At 60.5% G+C, this 24,630-nt stretch overlaps 1 protein-coding gene across 3 annotated transcripts in view; it reads right to left on the minus strand.

Annotated features, from left to right (window-relative positions):
* Nucleotides 1–439: 439 nt before the first annotated feature.
* The window catches only part of HTRA3 (HtrA serine peptidase 3), a 30,114-nt gene continuing 5,923 nt past the window's right edge, over nt 440–24,630 (minus strand). The window contains exons 2-9 of one of the 3 annotated variants that reach the window (XM_067734989.1): nt 18,925–19,024; nt 15,921–16,143; nt 12,776–12,970; nt 12,031–12,063; nt 10,181–10,295; nt 4,888–4,936; nt 3,227–3,322; nt 440–1,578 (exon numbers count right to left, since the gene is read on the minus strand). In XM_067734989.1, coding sequence (XP_067591090.1) covers nt 1,413–1,578; nt 3,227–3,322; nt 4,888–4,936; nt 10,181–10,295; nt 12,031–12,063; nt 12,776–12,970; nt 15,921–16,143; nt 18,925–19,024 — 977 coding nt within the window. In that variant the 3' untranslated portion in view covers nt 440–1,412. Of the gene's footprint in view, nt 1,579–3,226; nt 3,323–4,887; nt 4,937–8,221; nt 9,075–10,180; nt 10,296–12,030; nt 12,064–12,775; nt 12,971–15,920; nt 16,144–18,924; nt 19,025–24,630 lie in introns of those variants that run through there. The other 2 variants (XM_067734990.1, XM_067734991.1) reach the window with 2 other exon arrangements.

Here is a 24,630-nt window from a genome sequence, read left to right on the forward strand (position 1 = left end):
GCTTAGTCTCTCCTGTTCTGCCTCATTCCCTGTTGCTGGGTGGTCTCTGCAGTGAGGATGACACAGCACAGATGCAGGGAAGCCTTTATCACACGGCCTGGCCGGGCACACAATGCACACTCAGCGGACTCGCCGCTGCCAGCCAGGCGCCTCTCCAAGGGCTCTGCCCGACTGCCAGGAGTTCGGAGGTCTCAGGACCCTGCTGCCTAGGGGGATAGGCCACGACACGGGGAAGGGAGGGGTCTTGCCGGGGACCGGGGGGCTGGGAGCAAGTGGGGAGCCAGGGCTGAGTGGTGGGGCGGCTGGGGCGTGGCGATGCCTGGGTGCTCCAGGCGGTTAGGCCCGGGTCTCTGTGCCCACTGATGTGTCAGCTCTGGGTCAGGAGAAGCGGCACAGCGGCGGGTGGGCTGCCCCAGACGCCCCTGCTGGCACAGGACCATGTGCTTGTAAACTTTAATTCCCATACAGTAGAGAAACATACAGTACAAGCAACATGGGGGACCGGCTGCACCTGGAAACAGGCTCCCCGCGGAGAGGGGGGCACCTCGCCTGCTCCTGGGCGATGCCGTGAGTCCCGCTGCACAGAACAGCCAGGGGAGGTGTAGCCGGCTCAGCCCTCCCCTCCCCTCCCCCCCCCCGCAGGTCCCAGCTTCCTCTGCCCTCCGCCCTCCACCCCAGGGGCCCCTCCCGGAGGACGGGCGGTCTTCCAGGGGGTCAGACACGCTCTGCTCCCTGCCAGCTTCTCTTGCGCCTGGGAAGGCGGACCTCATCGCCAAGCCCTGGGGCTTGGCTGGACGGCCAGGGGACATCCCGCGGTGCCAACTCCGGGCCAGAACCGCCACACCTGACTCCTCAAGGGGAGCAGATTGGCCGGGCAGACAGCCCTGGTCATTCAACATGGTGGGCGCTGTGCTATTGGGTGTGGGAGGCCAGGGAGGCGCACCTGGGAGAGAAGGAGGCTGGGGGGCTGAGACCTGAACAGGTGAGAGTCAGTGAGGGGAGGGGTGGGGCAGCGGGCATTCCAGAGAGAGGTATCCTATCAACAGGTGCAAAGGCAGGAAGGCGGGAGAGAGGATGGGACTTCCTCCGGGCAAATAGAAGAGTTTTCTAGATCTGGGAACTTGGAAGGGCCCTCAGGAGCATTTGGTGGGCGGGGGGGACATTGGGCTGCCCCCAGGGGCACCGTGATGCTGGGGCCAGTCCTCCCAGAAGGCTGAGATGCGGACCCCTGGCCAAGCCCAGCCCGTGGCTCTGGCCCTGGACGGCCGGGAGGAGGCCTCTGGCTCTGCTGAGGACCGACCTCGGTCCTTTGTCCTGACCCCAAGGGAGGCAGCGGCTCCGGGCGGAGCCCGTCTGCTGGCCCCTGTCCCGGCTGCAGGCTCCGGCGGCGATGGAGGGAGGGGGCCCCACCCTCACAGGACGACCTCGGGCACGATGCTGAAGAGCAGGTCGTCATTCCCCCGCCGCACCTGCAGCAGCAGCGGCGACTCGGTCAGGACGGCTTCCTGCAGCTCGCTCGAGTCGGCCAGAGGGCGCCCGTTGACCTTGACGATGATGTCGCCATCTTGGATGCCCCCTCTGCCAACAGGAGAGACACGCGGTCACAGCACCGCCCCGAGAGGCCCGGGCCCGGGTCTGGGCACAGTGGGCTTTAACAGCAGCACATTAGGAAAATTCATTTCAACAGGGAAGGACACGGCCCTGACCGCAAGGCTCTCACAGCAGACGGAAAGCACTGTCCTGCAACGGACTAGCGCTTTCTCGGTCTACTTCTGTACATCAGAAGGGCTGGGGTCACGTTCTGGCTGCAGCCTCCCTCGCTGGGCTGCCTTGGGCCAGGTGCTCTGCCCCTTCGAGCCTCGGTTTCCACATCTACAGCCCTATGTGGGAACATGATTTGCAAATTACGAGGCCCAGGGGGTTGATTCTAACGTAAGATTTTCCCATCAGAGACAGAGCGAGCTGGGCTGGCCCCCCCTTTCTGCACCTGACTCGCTGTGACCTTCCCCTCCACCCAGAGGGTGGGCAGGGTGGCACCGTGGTTAGATGCATGGGTGATAGCGCCCAGATCCACACACGTGGGCCGTGTGACCTCGGAGGAGCGACTTTGCCAAGCCTTAGCCTTCCCATCTGAGCAATGGGGCGAGAGCAGCAGCCTGCGTGTCCCGGGCTGCAGTGAGGATTGACTGAGATGATGCACGTGGAACGCACAGCTCACGTGCAGCCTTGGCCGGCGGCAGCCACCGTCGCCACCGAGCTCCCGTCTGGCTCTGGGGTGCCCTGCGTGCGGCCGCTCTCGGTGACCGCCGTCTGCTGAATCGCGGGGTGCGGCGACTCGGAATAAAGAGCCTGAGCTGCGGTGGTTACTCTTTGGCTCTCATGGATTCACGGAGCGGTATTGCCACAATTCTTACCGCAGGTCGGCTGCGGGCTGAGCACGTGTACTGTGTTCACGGCGGAAGGACACAAGGGGTCCGCGTCTTCCAGCCCAGCACACAAAACAGAAAGGAGGCGTCCTGTTGGGTTGCAGGGGCCCCGGGGGCTGGGGGGCCCACCTGCCCGGCTCCAGTCCGCCCTCTGCCCTCACCCTTTCCAGCAGCCCGAGATCTCAGCGTGGACCATCTCCAGCTCCCGGGGTTACAGTTAAAAGCGGGATCTGCTGCAGCCCGCCCACTGCACAGATGCAGCCCTGAGGCAGAGGAGGGGTAGGCCTTGCTCAGAGCTGCTCCAGGGCACAGATCAGCCGTGCAAGTGCGTCAGACCCCACCCACCGCACTGCCTGCCTCAGCCCACAGTGCTGCAACATTTGACCTTTCTCTAGTAGTTGGTGGTTTCCAAGAAAACAAGGCTTTATCTCATCTGATCTTGACAATGTCTCACGGGACAGGAAGAGTAGGCTGAATCATGCCCATTTTGCAGATGAGAACACTGGCCCAGAGAGACCCAGGCTGGCCCACGGGGCTGGTGAGAGCCAGGCTGACGCAGCTCGGGGTGACCTCTGCTACTCTGTCTCCCCAGACCCAAGGAAAGGACATTCTGGGCCAAGGAAGGGCACGGCCTTCACCTCTCCAGCCTGCCTCTGGCTTAGAGGACTGGCCGGAGTCCCACCTGCCACTCCACATTGCGTCATGCTGCCAGGAAGCTAAAGGTCGTGCGCATCAGTGAGGCCCAGCCCAGGCCCTGCACCCACCTGCCCAGTCTCCCTGCTTCCTCCGGTGAAGCCTACCTCTGAGAAGGTGAATTTGGGACAACCTCTTGCACATAAATCCCACTGCTGACCGCCGGGAAGTCTGGGTTGCTGGCCTTCAGTTCCTCCACCAAACTGAAAAGGCAGTTCCACGGTTAAGGCACTCCTTCTGAGCCTCCAAACGGACTCTTCCTTCTCTCCACCACCCGGGCCAGACCAGGCGTCTCCTCTGGGCTCCCACCTTGCCCTGTCCTGCCACTGACCACTCTGGGTTGTCACTGATCCTTGCCTGTGTCCCCTACTCAACGCGGGCTCCTCAAGAGAAACCTTGGTGAAGGTGGATGGTCAGAAGTGTAGAGAGGGGAGGGTGATGGACAGACGGATGGGAGGATGGGGGGGAGGAGGGATGAGGAAGGAAGGAAAGGTAGAGGAGGATGAACGGACACTGGGTGAATGGTGCTGTGGAGAGACAGACGCCTGGACGGACGGTGTGACGGATGAGCGGGTGGGTGATAGGGAGACGGAAAGAACACCTTTAGAAGACAAATTGGCATATCGGTCTTGATTCCGAATTGCTTTCAGACCTATTCCCTAGGTGAACAGTTGCTGAAACAGGAAGAAGGTCATTTTAGGGACTGAGTGGGCAGGAGGGTGAGTCAGGTGAGCTTACCTCTTCCCAGAGCTCCCCAGTGCAGAGACCTCTTCCTTCTTCAAACCTTGGACCTGACGTTGCATTTTCCTCCCTTCAGCTTCCTTTCCTTCCTCTCTCTCCCTCCTCTTCCCCACCCCCTTCTCTATTTCACTCACTTAGTATTTCCAGGCACCCACTCTGCTGTAGACCGGGTCCTGGGAGGGGTGGGGGGAGCAGACAGATGAGCAGGACCCAGTCCCTGCTCCCAAGGAGCTCATGGTCAAGGTTGAGGACGGGCGATTCTGACACCACGGGACCAAGGCGATGCTGGCGAGGGAAGCACAGCTTTGCAAGAGAAGAGGAGGCGCCTGGGGAGGTAGAATAGTGTCCCCCCCGCCCCCAAAACTGATGCCCACCTAGGGCCTCAGAACGTGTTTGGAAATAGGGTCTTTGCAGACATGGTTGGTTAAGAATCTCTAGATGAGATCAGCCTGACTTAGAGTGGGCCCTTAATCCAATGGCTGGTGTTTTAATAAGAGAAATAAGAGGGAGACTGGACACAGACACACAGGAAGAAGACGCCATGCGATGAGAATGGCAGAGCCTGCAGTGATGAAACTACAGTCCAAGAAACACCTGGAACCACCGGAAGCTGGGAGGTGCAAGGAAGATCCTCCCCTGGGGCGTCCGGGGGGAGCGCAGCCCTGCTGACACCTTGATTTGGGACTGTGGGCTTCCAGAACTGTGAGAGAATGAACTTCTATTGTTTTGAGCCTCCGAGTTTGTGGTAATTTGTTATGGAAGCCACAGGAAGCTAATCTGGGAGGCTTCCTGGAGGAGGGGCACCTGAATGGAGTCCTACGGAAGCCAAAGGAACCTATCAGGCAAAGGGGGAAAGGCATTCCAGGCAGAGGGACCGGCCTGAGCAAAGGCTCAGAAGCCTGAGTGTGTCTGGCCTGCCGGAGCACCTGCGGGTGGCCGGGCATGTTGGGGCCAGGGTCTGGGAGGAAGCTCGAGGTGAGGGAGGAGAACGGAGGGGTGGCAGGGGGCAGCGTCCTTCAGCACTCACCTGGGTGTGATGGTCCGCATTCGTATGCCAATGAAGCGCTTCTTCCAGTCTAGAAACCGAGCACGTCGGGACTTGGTTAGAGCCTCCGTGAAAGTCTCTGTCCCCGCCAAGGAGCCGGGCAGGGGCAGAAGTCCCCCACCCCCTACACCTAGTAGAAGGCAGCGGGAGCCGCCTTGCTTGGACCAGCCCAGCCCCCTTGTGATCAGGCACCTGGAGTTTCCTCTCTCTAACTGGCTGTTCTTGAGGGGCTGGGAGACGTCCTGGCTCTAATCTTGTGGCTTCGTGCCCACCCTCACCCTCTCAGGCACCATCCAACCACCTCAGCTCTGACATCTGCTCTCCTGCTCAGCCTCACGTCCAAACCCCAGCGGACAGTGGGGCTCTTCTCTCCAGCCTCCAGCCCACAGGGTCCCCAAAGTCACCTTCCTCTGGTCTGAACTAGTCACCTTCCCCAGCCTTCTCCACAAATAATATATTAATTGATAACACCCAGTGAGCTCTGACCATGCGGCAGGCCCTCTGGTTGGAGCACTGTACACCTAATAGGCTAAGATGGTACCTCTATGCTCCCAGCTGCCCCAGCCTATGACTTAGACCCAGAAATAGAATTTACATATTTTAAACCATAAACAAGTTTCAGTACATTTTTAAAAAGTCGTATCATAAAAATATGCTCTCTGGCCACAGTGGAATGAAACTAGAAATCACTAATAGAAAGGTATCTACAAGATTCCCAATAACTTAGAAACCAAATATATATTTCTAAATAACCCATCTTTGTTTTGTTTTCGTTTTTTTTTGCGGTACGCAGGCCTCTCACTGTTGCGGCCTCTCCCGTTGTGGAGCACAGGCTCCGGACGCGCAGGCTCAGCGGCCATGGCTCACGGGCCCAGCCGCTCCGCGGCATGTGGGATCTTCCCGGACCGGGGCACGAACCTGTGTCCCCTGCATCGGCAGGCGGACTCTCAACCACTGCGCCACCAGGAAAGCCCCTTTGGCACTATTTTTAAAAATTAATTCCAAGCACATAATAGTCCTAAGTCTAAAACCTCACAAAGTAAAACTTTTGGAAGAAAATGTAAGAGAAAACCTTCCTGGACCTTCGGTTAGCAAAGATTTCTTTGATATAACACTAGACTCACAACCCATTTACAAAAATTGGTAAATTAGACTTCATCAAAATTTACGAAACTTCTGCTCTTAAGAGAATGAAAAGACAAGCCACCAGGAGAAAATATTTGCAGTTCATTTATCTGCCAAAGGGACCCTGTCCAGAATGTATAAAGAATTCTCAGAACTTAAGAACGCGAACAACTCCAGTTTTAAAAATGGGCAAATTATGCAAACAGACATTTCACCAAGGAAGATGGACGGATGTTCCAGACGGTGGAACCCTGGAACATGGGAGATGTTGGGAGATGTGGGAGTTGAGGTCAGAGCACGCGGGAGCCCTGACCCCATCGATCTGCTGGGCTTTGGGTTTTGGGTTCTACTCCCAGTGAGGTGGAGCCTGAGGAGGGTTTGCACAGAGACACGCCACGGTCTGCCTTAAATTTTGCAAGAAACTCCTCTGGCAGTGGGAAGAGTCTGTGGGGGGCAAGGGCATGGACAGAGGAGCAGAGAGGAGGTGAGTGTCCCTGGTGCCTGGCTTGGGGGGTGGAGCTGGAGATGGCAAGAGAGCAGTAGGGGACGGACTGATCCCCAAGATAGGGCCAGCGGGGCTGGCTGATGGATTGGACGCAGGTGGAAAATCTGGAAGGATGGAGCTGCCGTAACTGAGAAGGGGAATGGGGATGGGGACGCACAGCTTGTGTGTGGGGGGGTGACAAGCAGTTGTACATCTGAGACTAGGGTTTGGGGAGGGGGTCAGGCTGGAGATGTAAATTTGGGGGAGTCACTCTAGGTGGCACTTAAATCCACAAGACTGGATGAGGTCCTCAGAGGAAAGGGGTGGGGCCCGGCACTGAGGCCTCAGCCCTCCAACCTGCTCCCGGCATGAGGACCGGCCACTGGTCAGCTTCGCTCACAGCCCCAAGGTCACGCTTACCAAAGAGGAAGAAACCCGCGGCTTCGAGAAGCGTAGCCCAGGGTCACCCGAGGCCAGTGGCTGTCCTGTTAGATCTCCTGGGGCAGGAGATTCCTCACCCTCCACCGACCCCGGAGCAGCGGGCCACGCCCACTCGCGGGCTCTCCAGAAACAGAATCATAACCGCAACCCTTCGTCTTCCCGTCCTTATTGGAAAATCACCTAAGTGATGCGTGTCGCGTGCTGGAAACAAGGCTTGGAGGGAGGCTGGGTGCCCTGTTTCTTTCTAAACATGTCACGGAACCACGCTGACCCAAAGTGAGGCAAGTACATCAAAGACGGTAACAAAACAACAATGCGGGCGGGGAGGGGAAGTGATGGCCTGAAGGGGGCGGATGCTCTCGGGGAAGGAGAAATGCACCCAAGGGTACATTTTCCACGGTCAACCGTGCGCCCCATGAACTGACTCTCACTTCAGCAAACAAACAGACACGAGAGCGATGCTCACACCTGGGCTTCTCGGCATCAAGACTAATCTCTGATTTGCCCAAGGGCCCCCATCCCAGGAAATGCCCCTCACTCACCCCACCGTCCAGCGGGTCCTATTGGCTCCAAGTTCAAAATAGATCCCGGACCCAACCAGCCCTCAGCCCACAGCTGCCACCCCCCGAGCCTGGCCACCAGAAAGCCTGCTGTGGGCCCCTAAGTGGTCTCTGGCATGGACTCTTGTCTCCCCAAAATGGACTCTGTAGATTACTTTGTGTCCTGCAACTGAGCTGAGTTTTCTGACGGGATCTATTTGTTTTGGGGTGCTGCCTTCAGCATTTGCTATTTAGAGTATCATGTCATCTACAGAGTGACAGTTTTCCTTTTTCCTCCGCCACGAGATTCCTCTTCTTTCTTTCTTTTTTTTCTTTTTTTCATTTAATTATTATGGCTAGGACTTCCTAGACCATGTTGAATGACAGTGGCGAGTGTGGTCAGGGTTAGACTTATGTGTAAGCATAACTGGCCCTCTTCCCCTTCCTCCCTCTCCAACTCTCTGAGGCTTCCAGGAAGGACAGGACAAGTCCAGGGTCACACATGACTCAGGGAGTCGAGCTGAACCACTGTTTTTCTGCCCCTCAGTCCTGGGCGTAAGTTTGTGTACTATCTGCGTACCTTCCGGGCGGACACACCTAGGATGGCCCAGCCCACTAACTCAATCACCCGCTGTGGGTACACGTTAGTCCTAAGGCTGGCTGAACCCCCAGACACTCCTGGGGCCACTCTTACCTTGAAAGTCCCCCAGAGGCCTCTGCCCCCCAACCCCTAGATGGAAACAAGAAGTGCACCTTAACTAACATTCCCTCACTGTAATAAAAAGATGTCAGTCTTAAAGAAATTTAGATTAACTGGGTTTGGATGATTTGGTATTTTTATTTAAAAAAAAATACCTAAAAGTGAATATCAGTCAATTTCAGAAGGCTTTAAAATTATAAATTCAGTCAATCAGCTAAAACTTGTTGGGCTCTTTCATTAGTCCACATGTCCTCAGGGAGGTGACAGCTCTGGGGACAGGGGACGAGTGTTCCCTGGGGCCTGGGGGGAGGTCAGTGCTGATGGGGACAGTCCCCGTACAACAAAGGATGGGGACAGTCCCTGTACAACAACAGAGGAAGAGAGAAAAAAGAAGAGGATGTTATCACCCCACTTCCAACAAATCAGTCACCTCACAGCTCAATCTGTGCCAAGTACAGCCCCACTGATTTCCAGGAAGGTGGCCAAAGTCAAAGGCACCCCTGGAGCAGAGGAAAATTAAACTGGAAAACTTGGTTATTAGAGAAAAAACCAAGCGTGGTACGAAGGTGCAGCCCTGGATCAAGTTCTGAGCTTCCTAGCAGCCAAGGAGAAAAGGGCTCAAGAGGTGAGATGATCCCCTGGCCAACAGAAGCCTTCAGCTTCTTTAAGGAAGACTGGCTGTGCCCTGGCTTCAGGCTGTCTTCACATAAGGGACACGGATGAACCAAACGGGGTCCTCAACTGCGGTTCTTCATGGGACCAGTCCTCTTAGCCCTGGTCTGGGCTGTACTGGAGTCTGTACACTTGGCTGGTGGGGGCGTGCAGGATGGGGCAAGCATGAAGAAATCCCCCTGCCCTCAGTGGACTGCTGGCGAAGGGGCTGGGAGGAGACAGGGAGCAACGTGAAGGTGTGAGCGGTAGGGCTGAGTCAGGTCTGGGCGCTGGCCACGAGGGGTCATGGGAGACAAATTGGGCGGAAGGAGAAGTTGCTCAGGTGAAGAGAATGGTGGGAAGGTGGAGGCCGCCAGGAAAGGTCCTGAGATCAGAAACGTGGCCCTCCTCTGGAGAGTGGCTGTGACCACCGACTCTGGGAAGGCGGCTGGCCTGTCCTTACTAGGGACAGGGGACAGTCACCTGGCCTTGTCAAGGCCTCTCCCAGATGGATGCTCGTGGCCATCTGGGAGCAGGCAGGGTGGGCGGGACGTGCCCGTGTGGATGGGGGGAGGAGATGGAGGATGAGAAGAGGGTAATGTCCAAGGATCAGGACCTCGGGCTCTGCTCCCCCGGAGTAGAGCCTACGCTGCCCGGCAGTCTGCATGGCCAGAGGGCTGAAAGAGGGAGGACTCGTGGATGGGCAGGTGGATGGCTGGAAGGAAGGAAGGGTGAATAGGTGGATGGATGAACAGAAGGAAAGAAGGATGGAGGGAAAGAAAGAAGGAAAAGGAAGGAAGAAAGGAAGGCTAGATGGATGGATGGATGTATGAGTGGGTGCACGGATGGGTGGGTGGGTAGAAGAATGGATGGTTGGATGGGGGGTGGGTGGGTGAAGGGGTGGGTGTGTGGGTGGGTGAAGGGGTGGGTGTGTGGGTGGGTGAAGGGGTGGGTGTGTTGGTGGGTGAAGGGATGGGGGGTGGGTGGGCAGACGGGTGGGTGGGTGGGTGAGTTGATGGAAGGAAGGAAGCACTGGGTTCTGACAACTACAGAGCAGCCCAGACAAGCGAAGCCCAGGTGCCAAACCCCTGGAGGTGGGAGGTGAGGTTGATGCTCGCCAGCCAGAGGGGCCAGTCTGGAGGGGTAGGGGTGAACGCGGCCATGAAGTGGAAGTCCTGAAAGAGGCTGAGGTATCCCGGGCCGGGGGTCTCGGGACATCAGGACGGGGTCAGGAGTGAGCGTGGGCACACAGCACCGCAGGATCTCCTGGCCCGGCGGGAGGCTGTGGGCTCAGCCCTGGGACAGCCTCCCTGCCTCCACGTGGGAGCCGCGTACCTTTGCCGTGCTTGTCCTGGAACTCCGTGAGGAAGCGCGTGATGCGGTCTGAGGGGATGGCGAAGGAGATGCCGGCCGCAACCTTGAGCGTGTTGATGCCAATGACCTCGCCGTCCTGGGCAGGTGATCAGAGCGGGTGGTCACTCGGGGAGCCCAGGCGACCTCTGCCCTCAGCGGCAGAGCGGCGTGTCCGCGGCTCGGCTCCCAGAGGGGACCCTGGCCATCAGCACCCTCCCTGAGAAGCTCCGAAAAGGTGCTCTGGAGTTCACACCTGGGTCAGGGATCCCCACCTCTCCCGCCATTTGCCTCCAGAGCTGACCCCGCCCCCATCGCTGGAGAGTGTCGGCCGGGGAAGCTTGCAGTCTGCCCCTGAGAAGCAGAGCCCACTGACCGAGGACACCCCCAGGCAGCATTCCAAGGGGCTGAGGCCAAGAGGGACGTGGTGAGGACTGTGGGACCCCCCATCCCCGCCTTCTAGAAGCAGGGGGCGCAAGTGGGCCCAGGGCCGCCCCAGCACCCCCCTCCTTTCTGTCCCTTTGGAGCTGGGCTCCCACCCTGCCCTGCCCTGCCCGCCACGAGGCTGGCGTAGCTTGGCCGGATCTGCAGCCTGAGGCCTCTCTCCTGGACCTAGCCCCTCCCTCAGCCCGGCAGGCACCCCTGCCCTGGCTCTCCTGTTCACCTCGGGGGTGACGTCTGCACACGACACCCAGGCCACGGCCTGGCCTGGTCACCAGGGGTCCCCTCTGGGGCCTGCCGCAGAGCTTTGGACAAAGGCATACTTCGCCTGCCTGGTCCCCCAAGTGCCCGTCCCCACCTGTTCCCTAGGAGCCGTGAGGTGGAAGGACCAGGCCAGGAGAGGATCCAGGGACGGAGAGTCTCTCATGGGCCCTGTATGCCCATCCCCCTCCGCCTGGACCACAGGGCGTGGCCTCCTGAACTCTGGCCTGAGGTCCTCCCACACGAGCTTTCCTGAACACCAGCGCTATGGCCTCAGCACTGCTGGAAGAGCCTAGGGCTTGTCAGGGCGCGGGGAGACGCAGCCTCCGCGTCAGGACGTGGCGCACCAGCCTCCCTGCACTGTTTCCCACCTGTTGCTCCAGCAGCGACACCTGCCTGTACGCCTCCACCCCGTGCCCGTGCTCTGCCCTCGCCCTGGAATATCTTTCTCCTGCACGTCCCCATCCACCCAAACCCTCCATCTCCACAGCCCAGACGAGATGCTCCCGCCTCCAGGAAGCCCTCCCGGATCCCACGTCAGCTGCCAGGTCCCCCGGCCCGGTGTCCCTCTGGAGCCCTCCCTACTCCTCACACCGTGCTTGGGTGTGTCCCTCCTGACCCCGTCCTTGGATGGGTCCCCTCCCGAGTACTGCCTGAATGGCAAGGCTAAGGCGTTCCCCTGGGATCTGGCACTGGGGGAACAGGCATCTGTGTCTTAGAGAGGGCTGGACCGCAGCTGGTCTGGTCTATCCTTACATGGCCCAGACGCAGGGACCAAACCCAGGGAGCCTGGGTGCCGAGGTGCGTGGCACGCCCATCTCGTCTCCTGTCAACACGACAACAGGGGGACCCAGAGGGGGTGACTCGTCCCCAACCTGTGTCCCCTGCCCCAGGTCCACCACAGGCACACAGCCCCGGCCTGGGCTGCTGTTCTTGGGGTGTCCCTCACTCCTCTGACAGCACCAGCTCCCCTGGGGGTACGGGGCAGCACATGCTCGGGGTCACATCCTCCTCCTGGGCCTCCAGGCTGTTGGCCGTGTTCTGGGTCCCACGCCTGCCTCGAGGCTGTGCCCCACCCGCCATGTGAGCAGAGCCCCCGAGAACCCGAGGCCCCTGCTCTAGGGGACACTTACCAGGTTCACCAGCGGTCCCCCGGAGTTCCCGTACTGCAGGGGGAAGCAATTCGACATGAGCTGTGCCCTGAGCCCCCCGACCCCGAGGGCTCCTGAAGCTTTTTCTTCCAACTACCGTTCCAACCAGCACAGAAACATGTAATCGAATGTCATCCCTGGACAACGTCGAAAGGCCTCATCACTGTCTCCCATTTCATAGATAAGAAAACTGAGGCCCACAAAGGCCAAGTGCACGGCCGTCTGATCATCAGGGTCTGACCTGCCCAGGGCTGTCTGCACAGACCTCATGGGCTCCCTGCAGCCTCACATCCACAGGGGGAGCAGCAGCTGGCGGACGCAGGATGGGGCACCATTTCTCACCCCGCCAGCCTCGAGGAGTCTCTCAAAGACTAACGCTTCCAGAAGAGGGTCTGAACCATGGCAAAGCCAGAGAGGCAGGCGCCGGGCGTCAAAGTGCTTTGTGAATGCAAAAGTTGCCATCCAACATGATAGTAATAATAACAATAATAGTAATAATCAATGTTGGCCGGGCTGTGTATTTGGGCAAAGGTATTCCAGGGGCCTTGGCTACGCCTCTATATCCCTGAAGGGCTGTCCCGGGCCAGGGCAGCAGCCTCTAACTCCCAGGGCCAGCCTGGCACCCATGGGTAGAAGTCATAGGGAGTCAGAGCTCCAGAGCCCGTGGGTGCGTCCGGGGATGGAGAGGGCTCTGGGACAGGGCCCCGTGGCTATGGTGGACGCTCACGTTGATGATGGCATCCGTCTGGATGTAGTCCATGTCTGAGTCCCGGAGACCCAGCTCCCGGCCGTCCCGCTGGGCCGTGCTGACGATGCCCGTGGTCACGGTGTTCTGCAGGGCGAAGGGGCTACCAATGGCCACCACAAACTCGCCGGGCCGCAGGTCTGCCGAGTGGCCCAGCAACAGCGCCGGGAGCTTTTTCTGGGGGGAGGGGGGAAGGACACGGGGAGGGGGGGCTCAGCTGTCGGCCTTTGGTGGGACCAGAGCCAGATCACGTCCAGGCCCCCGGCAGGGTGGTCCCTGGAGCAGCTGGACAGAGCCATCAGTCAGGGCTGCAGACCAAGGAAAGTCTGGCTGCCCCGTGGTGGCCACGAGACCCAGGGCTGGCGTTCACAGAGCAGGGGCTCAGCCCCCCAGTAACCACAGGTCTCCCTAGGGCGGGCCTCAGGGGTCTGTCATAGGGAGACTGCACAGAGGGTCGAGTGGGGTACGGCCTCCAGGGTCACTGAGCCCAGTGGTTCAATGGTCCCAGATCCCTCTGAAAATCCGACAAAAGCCATGGACAGCAGCGCCCGGAAAATGCACACACTGACGTGTGGAATGGGGTCTGCGCGAGCCCTGGAGCCCAGTGGGGACCCACGAAACTGGTTTTGGAATCTGATGCAGCTCAACCTGACCTCCCAATACAGACACACAGGGAAGCTGAGGCCAGACAGATAAAGTGACTTAACCACGCTCTGCATCCCCGTCCCGCCTCTGCACGCCGAGGACACCCGCACTCTCCTCTCCTGTTTTCTCCTGGAGCCAGCGGGGCCTCTCTGTCTGTCTGACTCTGCAGCTGGACTGGGAGCTCTGAGAGGGGCCGTGCCTTATTTGTCTCCATGTTCTGGAAGCTGCAGGGGGCAAGCTCAGAGGAGGAGATGCCCGTGAGCTTGGAGGGTTTCCTGGTTTTGATGCTGCACCCCTCATGTCAGACGTCACCCCGGGGGGAGGGGCGGCACGTGGGACCCCTCAGCACCACTTCTGCAGCTTCCTGTGGGTCTGTCCTTATTTCCAGATAAAAGTCTTCTCTACAAGGTGCTGGAGTTTCCCCACCAATGGTGCGTCAGTGACAAAGGCAACTGCAGGAAGCAAACTTCCAGGTGAACTAAATAACATGAAATCCATGTGCTGATTGTGCAGGGGAGTAAAGCTTCTAAACTACACAATGGAAAAAGGAAGAGAAGCCCCGGAGATGGCCGCACTCAGATCCCAGGGCCCTCGGCTAACTCTGGAAGTCGGGGGGCAGGCTCCCGCACCGTGGACCCTCGGCACTGTGGGTTCCATCTGGCCTCTGCTCCCTGCTCCCATGTCAGTAGTCTCCCCTTTTTATGCAGTGCCACCACGTCAAGTAAGAATTTTCCCGTTTTTCATAGCAGCTCTCGACAAAGGTGGAAAGGTAAACGCCTGTAAACGGAGCGAGGGGACCTCCGGGCGGGTTAAGGTGACCCCAAGCGGCTGTGCCCACGTGGGAGACGTGGGGTCTCAACGCGCCACCTTCTGTGCTGCTGGACGGCGAAGCCTCAGTGAGTGGCACGAAGGGTCCCAGGTGGAGGAACGGGGCGCTGCAGTCGGGGTGAGGACCCAGAGGGACAACGCGGGTCGGCAGCTTTCCCCAGAGCTTGGTGTGATGCCACGTGCAGGGCTCGGAGGCTAAGAGGCAGACCTGCCGTCATGAGAACCGCTGCAGGCGCTGGGCATCTCTGGGCACCGGGGCACCTGGGTCTTACTGACTCTGCTGGCATCTTTGGCCCCAGGTGGCCGCTGGGGTGCGCCCCTGCCCCCCCTGGGACTGCAGTGCCTGGAAGGGGAGAGACCCAGAGACAGCCAGACCTAGGGTCTCATCCAGCTCTACCTCTCCCCACAGGGGTCCTTGGGCAGGGGTCGCAAACTGTGGCCCTTGGGCAAATCCAGCCCAATCCAGCAGCCTCTTCTGTAAATAATCTTTTCTTGGACCACAGCCCAGCCAGCTGGCCTGTGGCTATTTTCCCAGTCCAGTGCAGAGCAGTTGCTACAGAGACCACAGGGCCCGTGAAGACTAAATCATTTACTACCTGGTGCTTCACAGAAGTGTGCCAGCCTCTGTCCTTGAGCACATCCCTCCTCCCCCAGCCCCAGTTTTCTCATCTTTGAAATGGACATGGTGTTCCCAGACTCAATAACTACTGGGAAAGGGCTCAAAAGTGGGCAAGGGTCTCCGTTAGGATAGCGGCGTGGAGCCGCTAAACCTCCTCTCCCGTGATCGGGTAAGAGGACACCTCCGTGCAAAAGACCGATCATCTCAAGTGCTGGCAGCTTTATTCAGAGAGAGCAGAAACCAGGTTCAGACTCAGGCAAGCTGGACTCGCCAGCCCAGACGGGCCGCCCCTCAGGGACCTCACGGCGTACGTAGGGCACAGGTCACCGTCGGTGAGCCCGCAGTGGCCCACAGAGTCGTGACCACAGCGCTGGACGACAAGAAACTCGCTGGAAGGAGTCTAGGACTTAGCTGAGTGGGCAATCACCTGACTCCCCAGGCCTCAGTTTCCCCTCTGAAATAGCCGGACACTGGCTCCCCTCCCGCCAAGGGCTACGGTGGGGATTGGGGGCTGTACACAGGCTGGCCTCCCAGAAATGGCCAGTGGGAGTCACGGAGGAGCACTGTGGCCCCGGGGTGGGTCTGCCTGCTCAGCTGGGGTGCCGATGTGGAAGTGGGGGGATGGAGGGGGACAAGTATCCCAAGTGCTCCCCACTGGCCTCTGTCACCCCCACGGGGACAGTGGCATCCCCAGGAATGGGCCCGGGAGGGACAACGGAAGTGTCCTGGGCCTCGGAGACCCTCCGTGTGGGAGTGGCTACGGGCGGCACAGAGCCAGCTCTGCCCTGCACGGGCGGCTCAGGGGAAGCACAGGGCGATGTCCGGACGCCCGGGTTCTAGTCTGACTAGACCCAAGACTGGGGACATATCGCCGGTCCCCGGGGGTCTTAGTTCCTCCGAGCGTCCGACGGGAGGGCTGGGCCAGCGCGTCTCAGAGCCCTGGGGTCCAGGAAGGGCTCCCCTCCCCCGCCGCCCAGGAAGGGCCCCCCTCCCCCGCCGCCCAGGAAGGGCCCCCCTCCCCCGCCGCCCACTCACCTTGGGGTGGATCTTGATGGTGGCGATGTCCGACTTCTTGTCGATGTCTTTGATGGTGGCCTCGTAGGTGTCACCGTTCTGCAGCTGCACCTTGAGCTGCTGCCGGCCCGAGACGGTGTTGGTGCTGGACACCACGTGGGCGTTGGTGACGATCAAACCAGCCTCTGACATGATGAAGCCTGAGCCGCTGGACAGGGGCACGTTGCGGCCGAACAGAGGGTGTCTGCAGGGAGGCGAGCGGCGGGCGCTCAGGACTGGGGCGGGGGTCGGCCGCAGCGGTGGGCCGGGGTCGAATCCCAGCTGTGCCACCTCCTGGCTGTGGCCTCGGCCAGGTCATAAAGTCTAGACCCGTTTCACGGCCACAAAGAGGGGCCCACGATCTGCGACTCGCCATCCGCGAGGATGAGTCAGGAGGCCCGTGAACGTCAGACCCGTGACGACACACCAGGCGCTTCCTGCCCTGGAGCCAGACAGACCATGATTCTAACCTCAAGTCCAGCCCCCACGCACATCTGCCTGACTGTGGGCAGGAGGCCGGCCCCTCTGAGCCTCAGTCTCCCCATCTAGGCAATGGGCTAACAACACCGGCTCCACTGAGCCGGGGGCCTGCAGGCAGTTGGTCAACAAGCAGGGCTGCTCCTGGCATAGGGAAGATGCAGGATGTGCACCGGGCCTCCGTGGACTGTCACACAGCAGGTCCCCAGGGAATGTCAGTGTCCCAGATCTCTGGCTGCGCAGAGAGAGGGTCTAAACACTGAGGGGAGCGTGCTCCCACCTCCCTCGGGCGCCTCCCCACTGCTGCCTACCCTGAAGCCCCAGCTGGCGCGAGGAGCAGAGCTGGCGAGGCTCCGTTCCGTGAATTCCATGCCACGTGCCTACAGGGGGAGCCCTGGACGTGGCAGGGCAGGGACACCGGCCTTAGCATCTGCCTCCGTGAGATGGGATGGAACAGGTGATGCAGCTGGCATGGAGCCCAAGTCAGCATCCTCTGGTGGGGGACAGCACCCCGCCGCGGCTGGAGCCCTCAGAGTAGCAACCTCAGCTCCCAGGATGCCCGACACAGCTCGGGACGCCCCCCGGGAGGGGGTTCGGTCGCCTCTGGGACCCCAGGGCAGGGACTGCGTGGAGCAGATCATCGGGGCCTGAGGCTGCTTGGCAGAGACAACGGGAGGGAAGGAGCAGGGATGGCAGGGACGTCTCCGGGGAGTGGGTCTCTAGGAGGTGCAGAAACACCACCTCAGCATCAGCAGGACCGGGGACAGCTAATGTCACCAAGAGCTCCCTCTGAGCCACGGACCAAGTCATTTCGCGCTCACAGCCGCCCTACAAGGTAGGCAGGTAGGACCAGTGACATGAACCAGCTGCCCGGGGCAGGCAGGGAAAGGGCACAGCAAGGGTCTGAACCAGGCAGCCTGGTCCCTTGGCCCCTCTGCAGGGTGACCAGAGCATCTGTCCACTCACGCCAGCAACCAGCTTCTGCCCCCGCCTCGTTCCATGTGGGCCCCTGAGTGGCAGCCGCACCTGAGCCCCGCGGGGCTGCCACGTGTAGGATTTGTCGAGTGTCTGCAGAAGGGCCCCAGGCAGCCCAGGGCCTCCTCTCCGGCTCCAGGGTCACAGCCAGAGGCGCATGATTTTCTGGTGTCTGGGATCTCGGCCGCCTTGGCCTCACCACGCGGACATCAGCCTCCAAGGCTGACATGGAAATGGCATCACCGCCTGCCCTGCTGGTTTGGGGGTCTGCTGCCTGGGGCTTTCTGGAAAGACGCTGCCACCTCCAAGCCACCTGCAAGGCCAGGGACGTGCCATTCACATGTCCAGTTGTCATATCCTTAATGACACGACTCAGGGTCTGGGGCCCGTGGAAAGGACAGTGAGGGGTCAGCGTATCGCAGGGGGATGGGCTCAGCTCTGAGGTCCAAGAGACTTGGGGCAGCTCTGCAGCTCTGAGCCTGGGGCAGTTCCCCGGGCCTCTGTTTCCACATCCAGAAAATGCGAACGCGGGAGCCCGCCTTACGGATTCATGGGAAGGTGCATAGGCTGTCAGCGCTAAGGGACAGGCTGCCTGGTCTCTGCCTCTCCTTTAGGAGGTGGGCACACGGCAGGGCTGTTTGGAGCAGCATAGGAACTGTAGGAAAGGCAGCCCGCGCGGCGATGGGCACACAGCAGGCGTCTGACGACATTGCTGAGCTCACACCATTAGTCTCCCCCGCCCCACCCCGCATGGAGCATTCAGCAGTGAGCACGGTCCCTGCCCTCCAGAGATGGGGGGCAGTCCTGCCCAGTGACGAGGACTCCCACTACCCAAGCTCCACAGCCGGAGAGCCGGGGGCCCTGTGCTGGGGCCAGGAGTCAGGGCACGAGCAATTCTGCCCACTCCTGGGAACCCCCAGGGCCACCTGGTCCTCTGTGCCTCAGGTGGGCATAATGACACTGGCCGGCCTCCACCACTTGGGGAGAGTGCTGTGAAGACAAGCAAGGCCCTGGGGTCGTGGTCAAGGCCTCAGTGACCGTCCCCTCGGGCAGCGTGGCACACGCTGCCTCCGACCCCAACAGGATGGAGTGGGGTTCTGACCCTGTGTGTCTCATCTGGGCTGCTACTGGCCAAAAGGTTAGGAAACCCGATGGAAGAAACACTTTAAATTTGACAAAAGTCACGCTCTTCGTGTCTTCTCTTTGGGGGGTATAAGTCAATTTGGGACTAGACCCCAGGATTCCACAGGAGCCAGCGGTTTGCAGTACCCCTGTGACACCTGAGCAACCCCCGACCTCCCACCTGCTCGTTCCGCAGCCCGGTCACCTGAGAGGTGCTCTCTGTCTCCTCAGGTGAGGGGGTCAGGGAGGGGGCATCCCCCGCAAGGGCACCAGCAGCTCGGCAGTCTGAGCGAGGCCCGCCGGACCCCATGCCCGCTCTGGTTTCTGCTGCCCCCCAGTGCTAGAACTGAGTCTACATTGGGCCCAGCAGATGTGGGGGAGACCTTGGAGGGGCGAGAGGGGCTCCACGTACCTCAGGAAGAGTTCTATGTGGACCACGGCTGGCGCGATCTTCTCCACCACGTCAGCGATGAAGTTGAATTTGTACCGCGCGCTGGTCAGCTGGTGGAGACCTGCACTGGCAGGAAGAACCAGGTGCTTTAGTGAGGCCCAGACATCTGGGAAGGGGGGCTCACTTGCCCCACGGATGGTTAATGCTGAGCTACCTCATCTCACATCGCCAGGCCGGCCAGGAGGCTCAGAGAGGTCAGAACACTTGCCCCGGGCCACACAGCACTGACGTGACACTCAGGCTGGATCTGGGCTAGTCCCCCTGGGCCGTTGCCCTTTCTCTCAGACACAGCAACGTCCTGGCGTGAGGAAATCGACCCTTCCCTTTGCCAGCTCTGGCCTGTCCCTCCAGGCCTTGGGCTACTGCAGTGGCTGGACAAGGTTACAGCAGAAGCCCCCGGGTGGTCCCTTCTGAGCTGCACGCTCCTGGCCATGGTGTGGCCCCCACCTGGGCCAGGTCAGCTGCCGCTGTCTGAGTCGCCAGGGCCCCGACCCCGATCTGTGCCTAACTTAGCCAGGCCCCAGGCTGGCTCACCAGGCAGCTCACGACCTTCCCTGGAACATTCGCCGGCTCAGATTTCTGCTGCCGTCAGCAGTGAAGCTGCTGCTCGCCAGGACCACAGGCCCGAGACGTGTGGGTGGCACAAGGCCCACACCCCTCTGGTCTCCCTGTTCGGGCACGTGCTGGGGTCTCCCAGGTCCCCGCCAGAGACCGGCGCTGTCTGGAACCCACGCTGCCCAGCCCTGCTTGTAAGGGCTCCCAGGGCCTGAAATGAGTCCTGGGCTGAGCACCATTGGGCTCCAGCTGTGTGGCTTTGGGCAAGTCACTTACCCTCTCTGGGCCTCGACACCTCACCTGAACTGTGAGACCAACGGTGCCTCTCCGCCCCCATCCCCCAGGGAGCTGTGGGAATAGGCTGTGACTTGCCAACTGTAACGCTCCCTGCCTCGGCAGGGGTGGGAGGGGCTGGGGCGAGCCCACCACCCACCGCTCCCTGATGTTGGCGAACAAAGAGGGCTCGGCCCGTAAGGTCCAGCTTCGCAGCTGGTGTCTCTTGATGGTCTCTGGGAAGTGACTGAGCATCAGGATCTAGAGAAAATCTGGTTTTCCTGGTTCTCCAAAGGGACGGGAGGGAGCAGGCTGGGTGCAGCACAGGCGCAGGGGGCAAGGCCACAGTAGGTGCCGCATAAACATCGTGGACAAATGCGGTCCCCATCCGCAGCCCGACTCATCTCCCCAGCTGTCCAGGGGGGCAGCCCTGGCAGGGGTCATCAGCTCCATCCTAAAGGTGGGGAAACCTGAGGCTCAGCTCGAGAACCAGGCTCCTGACAGGGGCTGCAGGGCTCCCTTCCTTAGGGCCCTCCCCTCCCCACTGTGGCCCCCCAAGGCCCTGACTGAATTAAGCCTGAGCTGGGACTCGGGGCCCAGAGGAGAGCTTGCCTTGGGCTCCTCAGTCCGGGGAGGCGAGCAGGGCCCACCCCACGGATCCTGTGATGTCTGCCTCTCAACCAGCCTGTGGGCGCCGGTCACGGCGGGCCCAGCCCCCTGCGGTCAGCCTGAATCAAAGGCCGCCTATCCAGGGTGGCTGGAGACTGGCTGGGAGACGTGGCCCACTGCCGGCCACCTCGTGGCTCCCTGATGATCAAACTGCGGCCGTCAGGGACCACCGTGCCCAGAGCCCTCCTCCCAGAGGCAAAGCCCAGTGGAGGGATGGTGTCTAAGATTCAGAGGTTGTGTTTGTGGGCAAGGCCCATGCCGGGCCACGGCTCTGCCTCTCCCAGCACACGTGGGTGTCAGGCACGTTTATTTCCACGTGGATAGCCAACAGTCCCTGAAACTCTGGAGGAGAAGCTACCTGTCAGCTAGCCCGTGGGGCCCGAGCCTAGCTCTGCCGGCCCAATCCCAAGGGCACTGGGAACCTGCATTCATGCTCTATCTTAAAGGCACAGGGAAGGAAGCCAGCCACCAACCTTGTTGCCCCTTCCATCCCCGGCAGGGCCCTGGTGACTTCCAGGTTCTGCTCTCTGACAAGAAGCTCCCCTGCTAGGCAATCCCCACATCACCAAGGTCCCGGAGGACCCCAGGCAGTGGGGAGGACTCGGCACCAGGCCTGGATCTACTCTGGCCAAGGCTCGGGCCCACCATGCCGTGCTGGAACGGGCAAGCCCAGGTGGGTGAGGCCAGGTGTCGCCCCTCCCTGCTCTGTAAGCCGTGGGGGCCACTTACCCCCAGTCTCTGCTCCATCACCCACCATTCCCACGTGGACCACTCCCCAGTTTTCCCTACCACGATGCTCTGGCCTGTCCTGGATGCAGCTCAAATCTCACCTCCTCCAGGCAGCCCCCCTGGCAGTCTTCTTCCCGCCCTCCTTGGGGCTCCCAGCATAATGCCTCACCCACCACACTCAATCTCATAGGGATGCTGAGTGCCTTCCGTGTGTGTGCTCAGTGCTGGGGACAGGACAGTGACCAGCCAGGCACAGCACTGCGTCACCAGTGACGGGACAAGGGGAGGCCCAGGGTGAGATGGGGGAGTCCAGTGGCACCCCTAATCCAGGCCTGGAAGAGCACACCAGGAGGGGAACAGAGATGCAAAGACACAGCCTCACGCACGAGGGCAGCTACGGGTGGATTCGGCTGACTCCAAGCTGGGCCCAGTGTGAATAAGACAGAGGAGGGGTGAACACATCAGATCAGAAGAGGCTGCGTTGCCACGCGACTCCATCCCAGATCTCAGGGACTCCAAAGCTCTAGGCGCGTCTGTCCAGCCCCTGGCTGACCCAGCGCAGGTCCCGCAGGCTGAGCGCCCCGAGCTGCCCAAGCGGCCGAGGAGCCGACCTGGCCACCCGCAGATCTGGACGGCACAGCGGCCTCCCACCAGATGCTTTTCTTTCCAATGTGGCCTCTCCAGAGATCACTTAAAATAGGTGACCCTCAATTTCATGATTTAAAAACGAAAACCCTCTGGAAAGTATTCACAGGCCAAAGGCTGGCGGGAAACACATCAGAATATTTCACGGTGGGTATTTCGGGGCCAGAGGTGAAGTCACGAGTGGTTTTGTTTTCTTTTGTGGATTCTCCAAATGTCCTCCCGTGAGCAAGTTAGCTATAGAAAGAAACAGAAGAGAGAGAGGAAGGCCTGGACGGGCTGTGAGCTGGGCTGGGGTGTGAGACAGCGAGAGGCCGGACTGTGTTTCCCAGCATCCCCGGCAGGGCCCTGGTGACTGGCGGGCTGTGGAAGCTCCGAGGGGAAGCCGGGCTGGGCTCACCTCCCACCCAGGCACCAGCTCCTCCGGGACACACACATGTCCGGATTCCCCGATAGCCCAGCTGTAAGCAGCATACGTGAGCCCCCAAGGCAGCCCTTGAGAGGGGGCACGGGAGGGAGGGCCTGACCCTAACCCAAGGACGAGGATGCTCCGCTTGACCCCATCCGGCCCAGCACACAGTAGGTCTGCAAACACCACCACAGAGAACACTGTTCAGCCTGTTAACCAGGTTTTGGGGGGAGCAGCCTCACAAGAGCAGCGTCAGTGTGTCCCAGGAAACAGGCCAGAGACAAAGATGGTTTAGGGTGGAGACAGGCCTGGAGCTAGAGCCCCAGGTCCCATGGACTTCAGAGCGCGCGCCCGCCCTGACCCCACGGCCTGGGGCTCCCCCGCGGAGCTCCTGGGTCAGCCGGCGGGTGACACAGGCCCTGCCAGGCCCTGTCTCTTTAAGCTGGCGAGGTGGGTGGTGGGGAGGAGGTGGGAGGCGGGCAGGGCCTGCTCCCTGGTCCTCTTCCCCACACACAGATGAATCATCCCATGAATCAGTGGGAAGGGAAGACGTGGTTCCCACTGCCTCTTTCCACATGAAAACCTTGGGCCCCACGGCTGGGAGGCAGACGCTGTTTATTTGGGGGTTTTGACAACCCCCATCCCCGCCCTCACACTGTCCTGGAGCCAAAGTTCTGAAGTCAACAGTCAGTCTTGACCAGACTCAGCTGTTAGCATTTCTTTTGTTTGTTTTCAAAAATGAGCTGCAATCCACAGGCTTTGGAAGTTCTAGTCAGGAAGGACTCGACACAGAGCAAAGCAAACAAGGCCAGGTGTCCAGCGGTGGCGCCCTCCCGCAAGAGGAAGGGGCACAGCCAGGGCGGAAAGGGACGGGGAGAAGGGCTGGCAGGGAGCCAGGCGGGGCCCGGGGCTCCACCTCCCACATGTCTGCGTGTCAGGGCTTCCGGCACAGCGGCAGACTCTGAGAGAGGACCCATGATGTGTCAGCTCTGGACAGTCACAACTGCCATGGCACGGATGGGGAAATCGAGGCCCAGGGTGGGACAGTGACTGGCCCAGACACCCCACAGGGCCACTGATCCTGCTGCACGGATTGTGTACTGCACAACTCCAGGACCATTCTTAACAAACGTCACAGCGTGACTACCTCCCTTGGAATTGTGCAGTGCGCAACCTGCACAACCGTGTGCATCACCCGTCCAGCACACGATGGGCAGAGCCAGGACCGAGACCCAGTTCTTTCCTCTAACTCTGAGGTCACTGCCCCTTCTTCTATTGCCTCCTGCAATCAGAAGACACCGCCCCCCCATCACCCAGTAGTTAGGTAAGAGCTGGGAATGGAGGGGCCATCCGCAGGTGCCCACAAGGTCCCAGGCTGCGCCCATCTGTCCATAACACTGACTACAGCCTGTAGGCCAGATGGCAACCTCTCAGCAGGGCTTACAGACCTGGGTGTCCAGGTCCCATTTACATCTGCAGCCTTGCTACTGCCACACGCCCCCGACCCGGTACCCTCGGCTCTGGTTCCCCAAGCATGTGTGCTCTGAGTGTCCCCCCAAACCTTTGTAATCAGTCCCTCCCTCAGCACCGCCAGGCCCAGGCCAACTCACCTCCCCTGGGGAGCCTGACCTGACTCAGTGGGCTCAGTGACCGAGCTCACTCGTCTGGGGCCCAAGGCACCTGGTGACCCCTCCCAGACCTGTCCTTCAAGACTGTCCCCGTGGGCTGGGCGCCCCTGACCCACAGTGGTGAGCGGAGAGCAGCAGGGGAGCAGGGGAATTACCAGGGGCTCCCCCACAGCCTCTCGCCCTCACCCCAGGCCCCACCCACCACCCACAAGGGGCAGGCTTCAAAGCCCCAAGAGCCGTCTTCCGGGTCTGATTAGTTCCCAGGACGGCTCCCTGCCTGTGTTTTTCTTTTTCTTGAAAACATGCCTGTCCCCGAGTGAACTGTCTCCCCCCAGCCAAAGACAGCGGTTACAGCTCCCGGGGGGCGATGCTGCTGTCCGCGACCCCCAGGCTCCCGTCTCTGGAAGCCAGGGCTGAGGGCTGCAGCCGGAACTCCCTCTCTGTGAGCCACGCCAGCCGGGGTTCTGGGCACTTATGATAGCGGGGAGTCCTCACAGCAGTTCTGCAGGGCAGGAATCTTCACCCATTTTACAGGTGAGGAAAAAGGCTCCGAGAGGTCAGGAGACCCGCCAAGGCCTGCAGCCAGGTCCCAGACCCCCGACCCCCGGCACGGCTCTCTCCCCGTGCTGGTCCTCAGCCAGGGGCACTGGCTGTCCCACCCCCAGAAGAGCCCAGCCTTGGCCGGTCCTCAGCTTAGGGGCCAGCCTGGCTTTTCTGGCTGTGAATCCCACTGGGGTTGCAGCCAACCCTGTGGAGGAGAGG

This window comes from Pseudorca crassidens, chromosome 4 (assembly GCF_039906515.1).
Source record: "Pseudorca crassidens isolate mPseCra1 chromosome 4, mPseCra1.hap1, whole genome shotgun sequence".
In the NCBI taxonomy this organism is placed as follows: Eukaryota; Metazoa; Chordata; class Mammalia; order Artiodactyla; family Delphinidae; genus Pseudorca; species Pseudorca crassidens.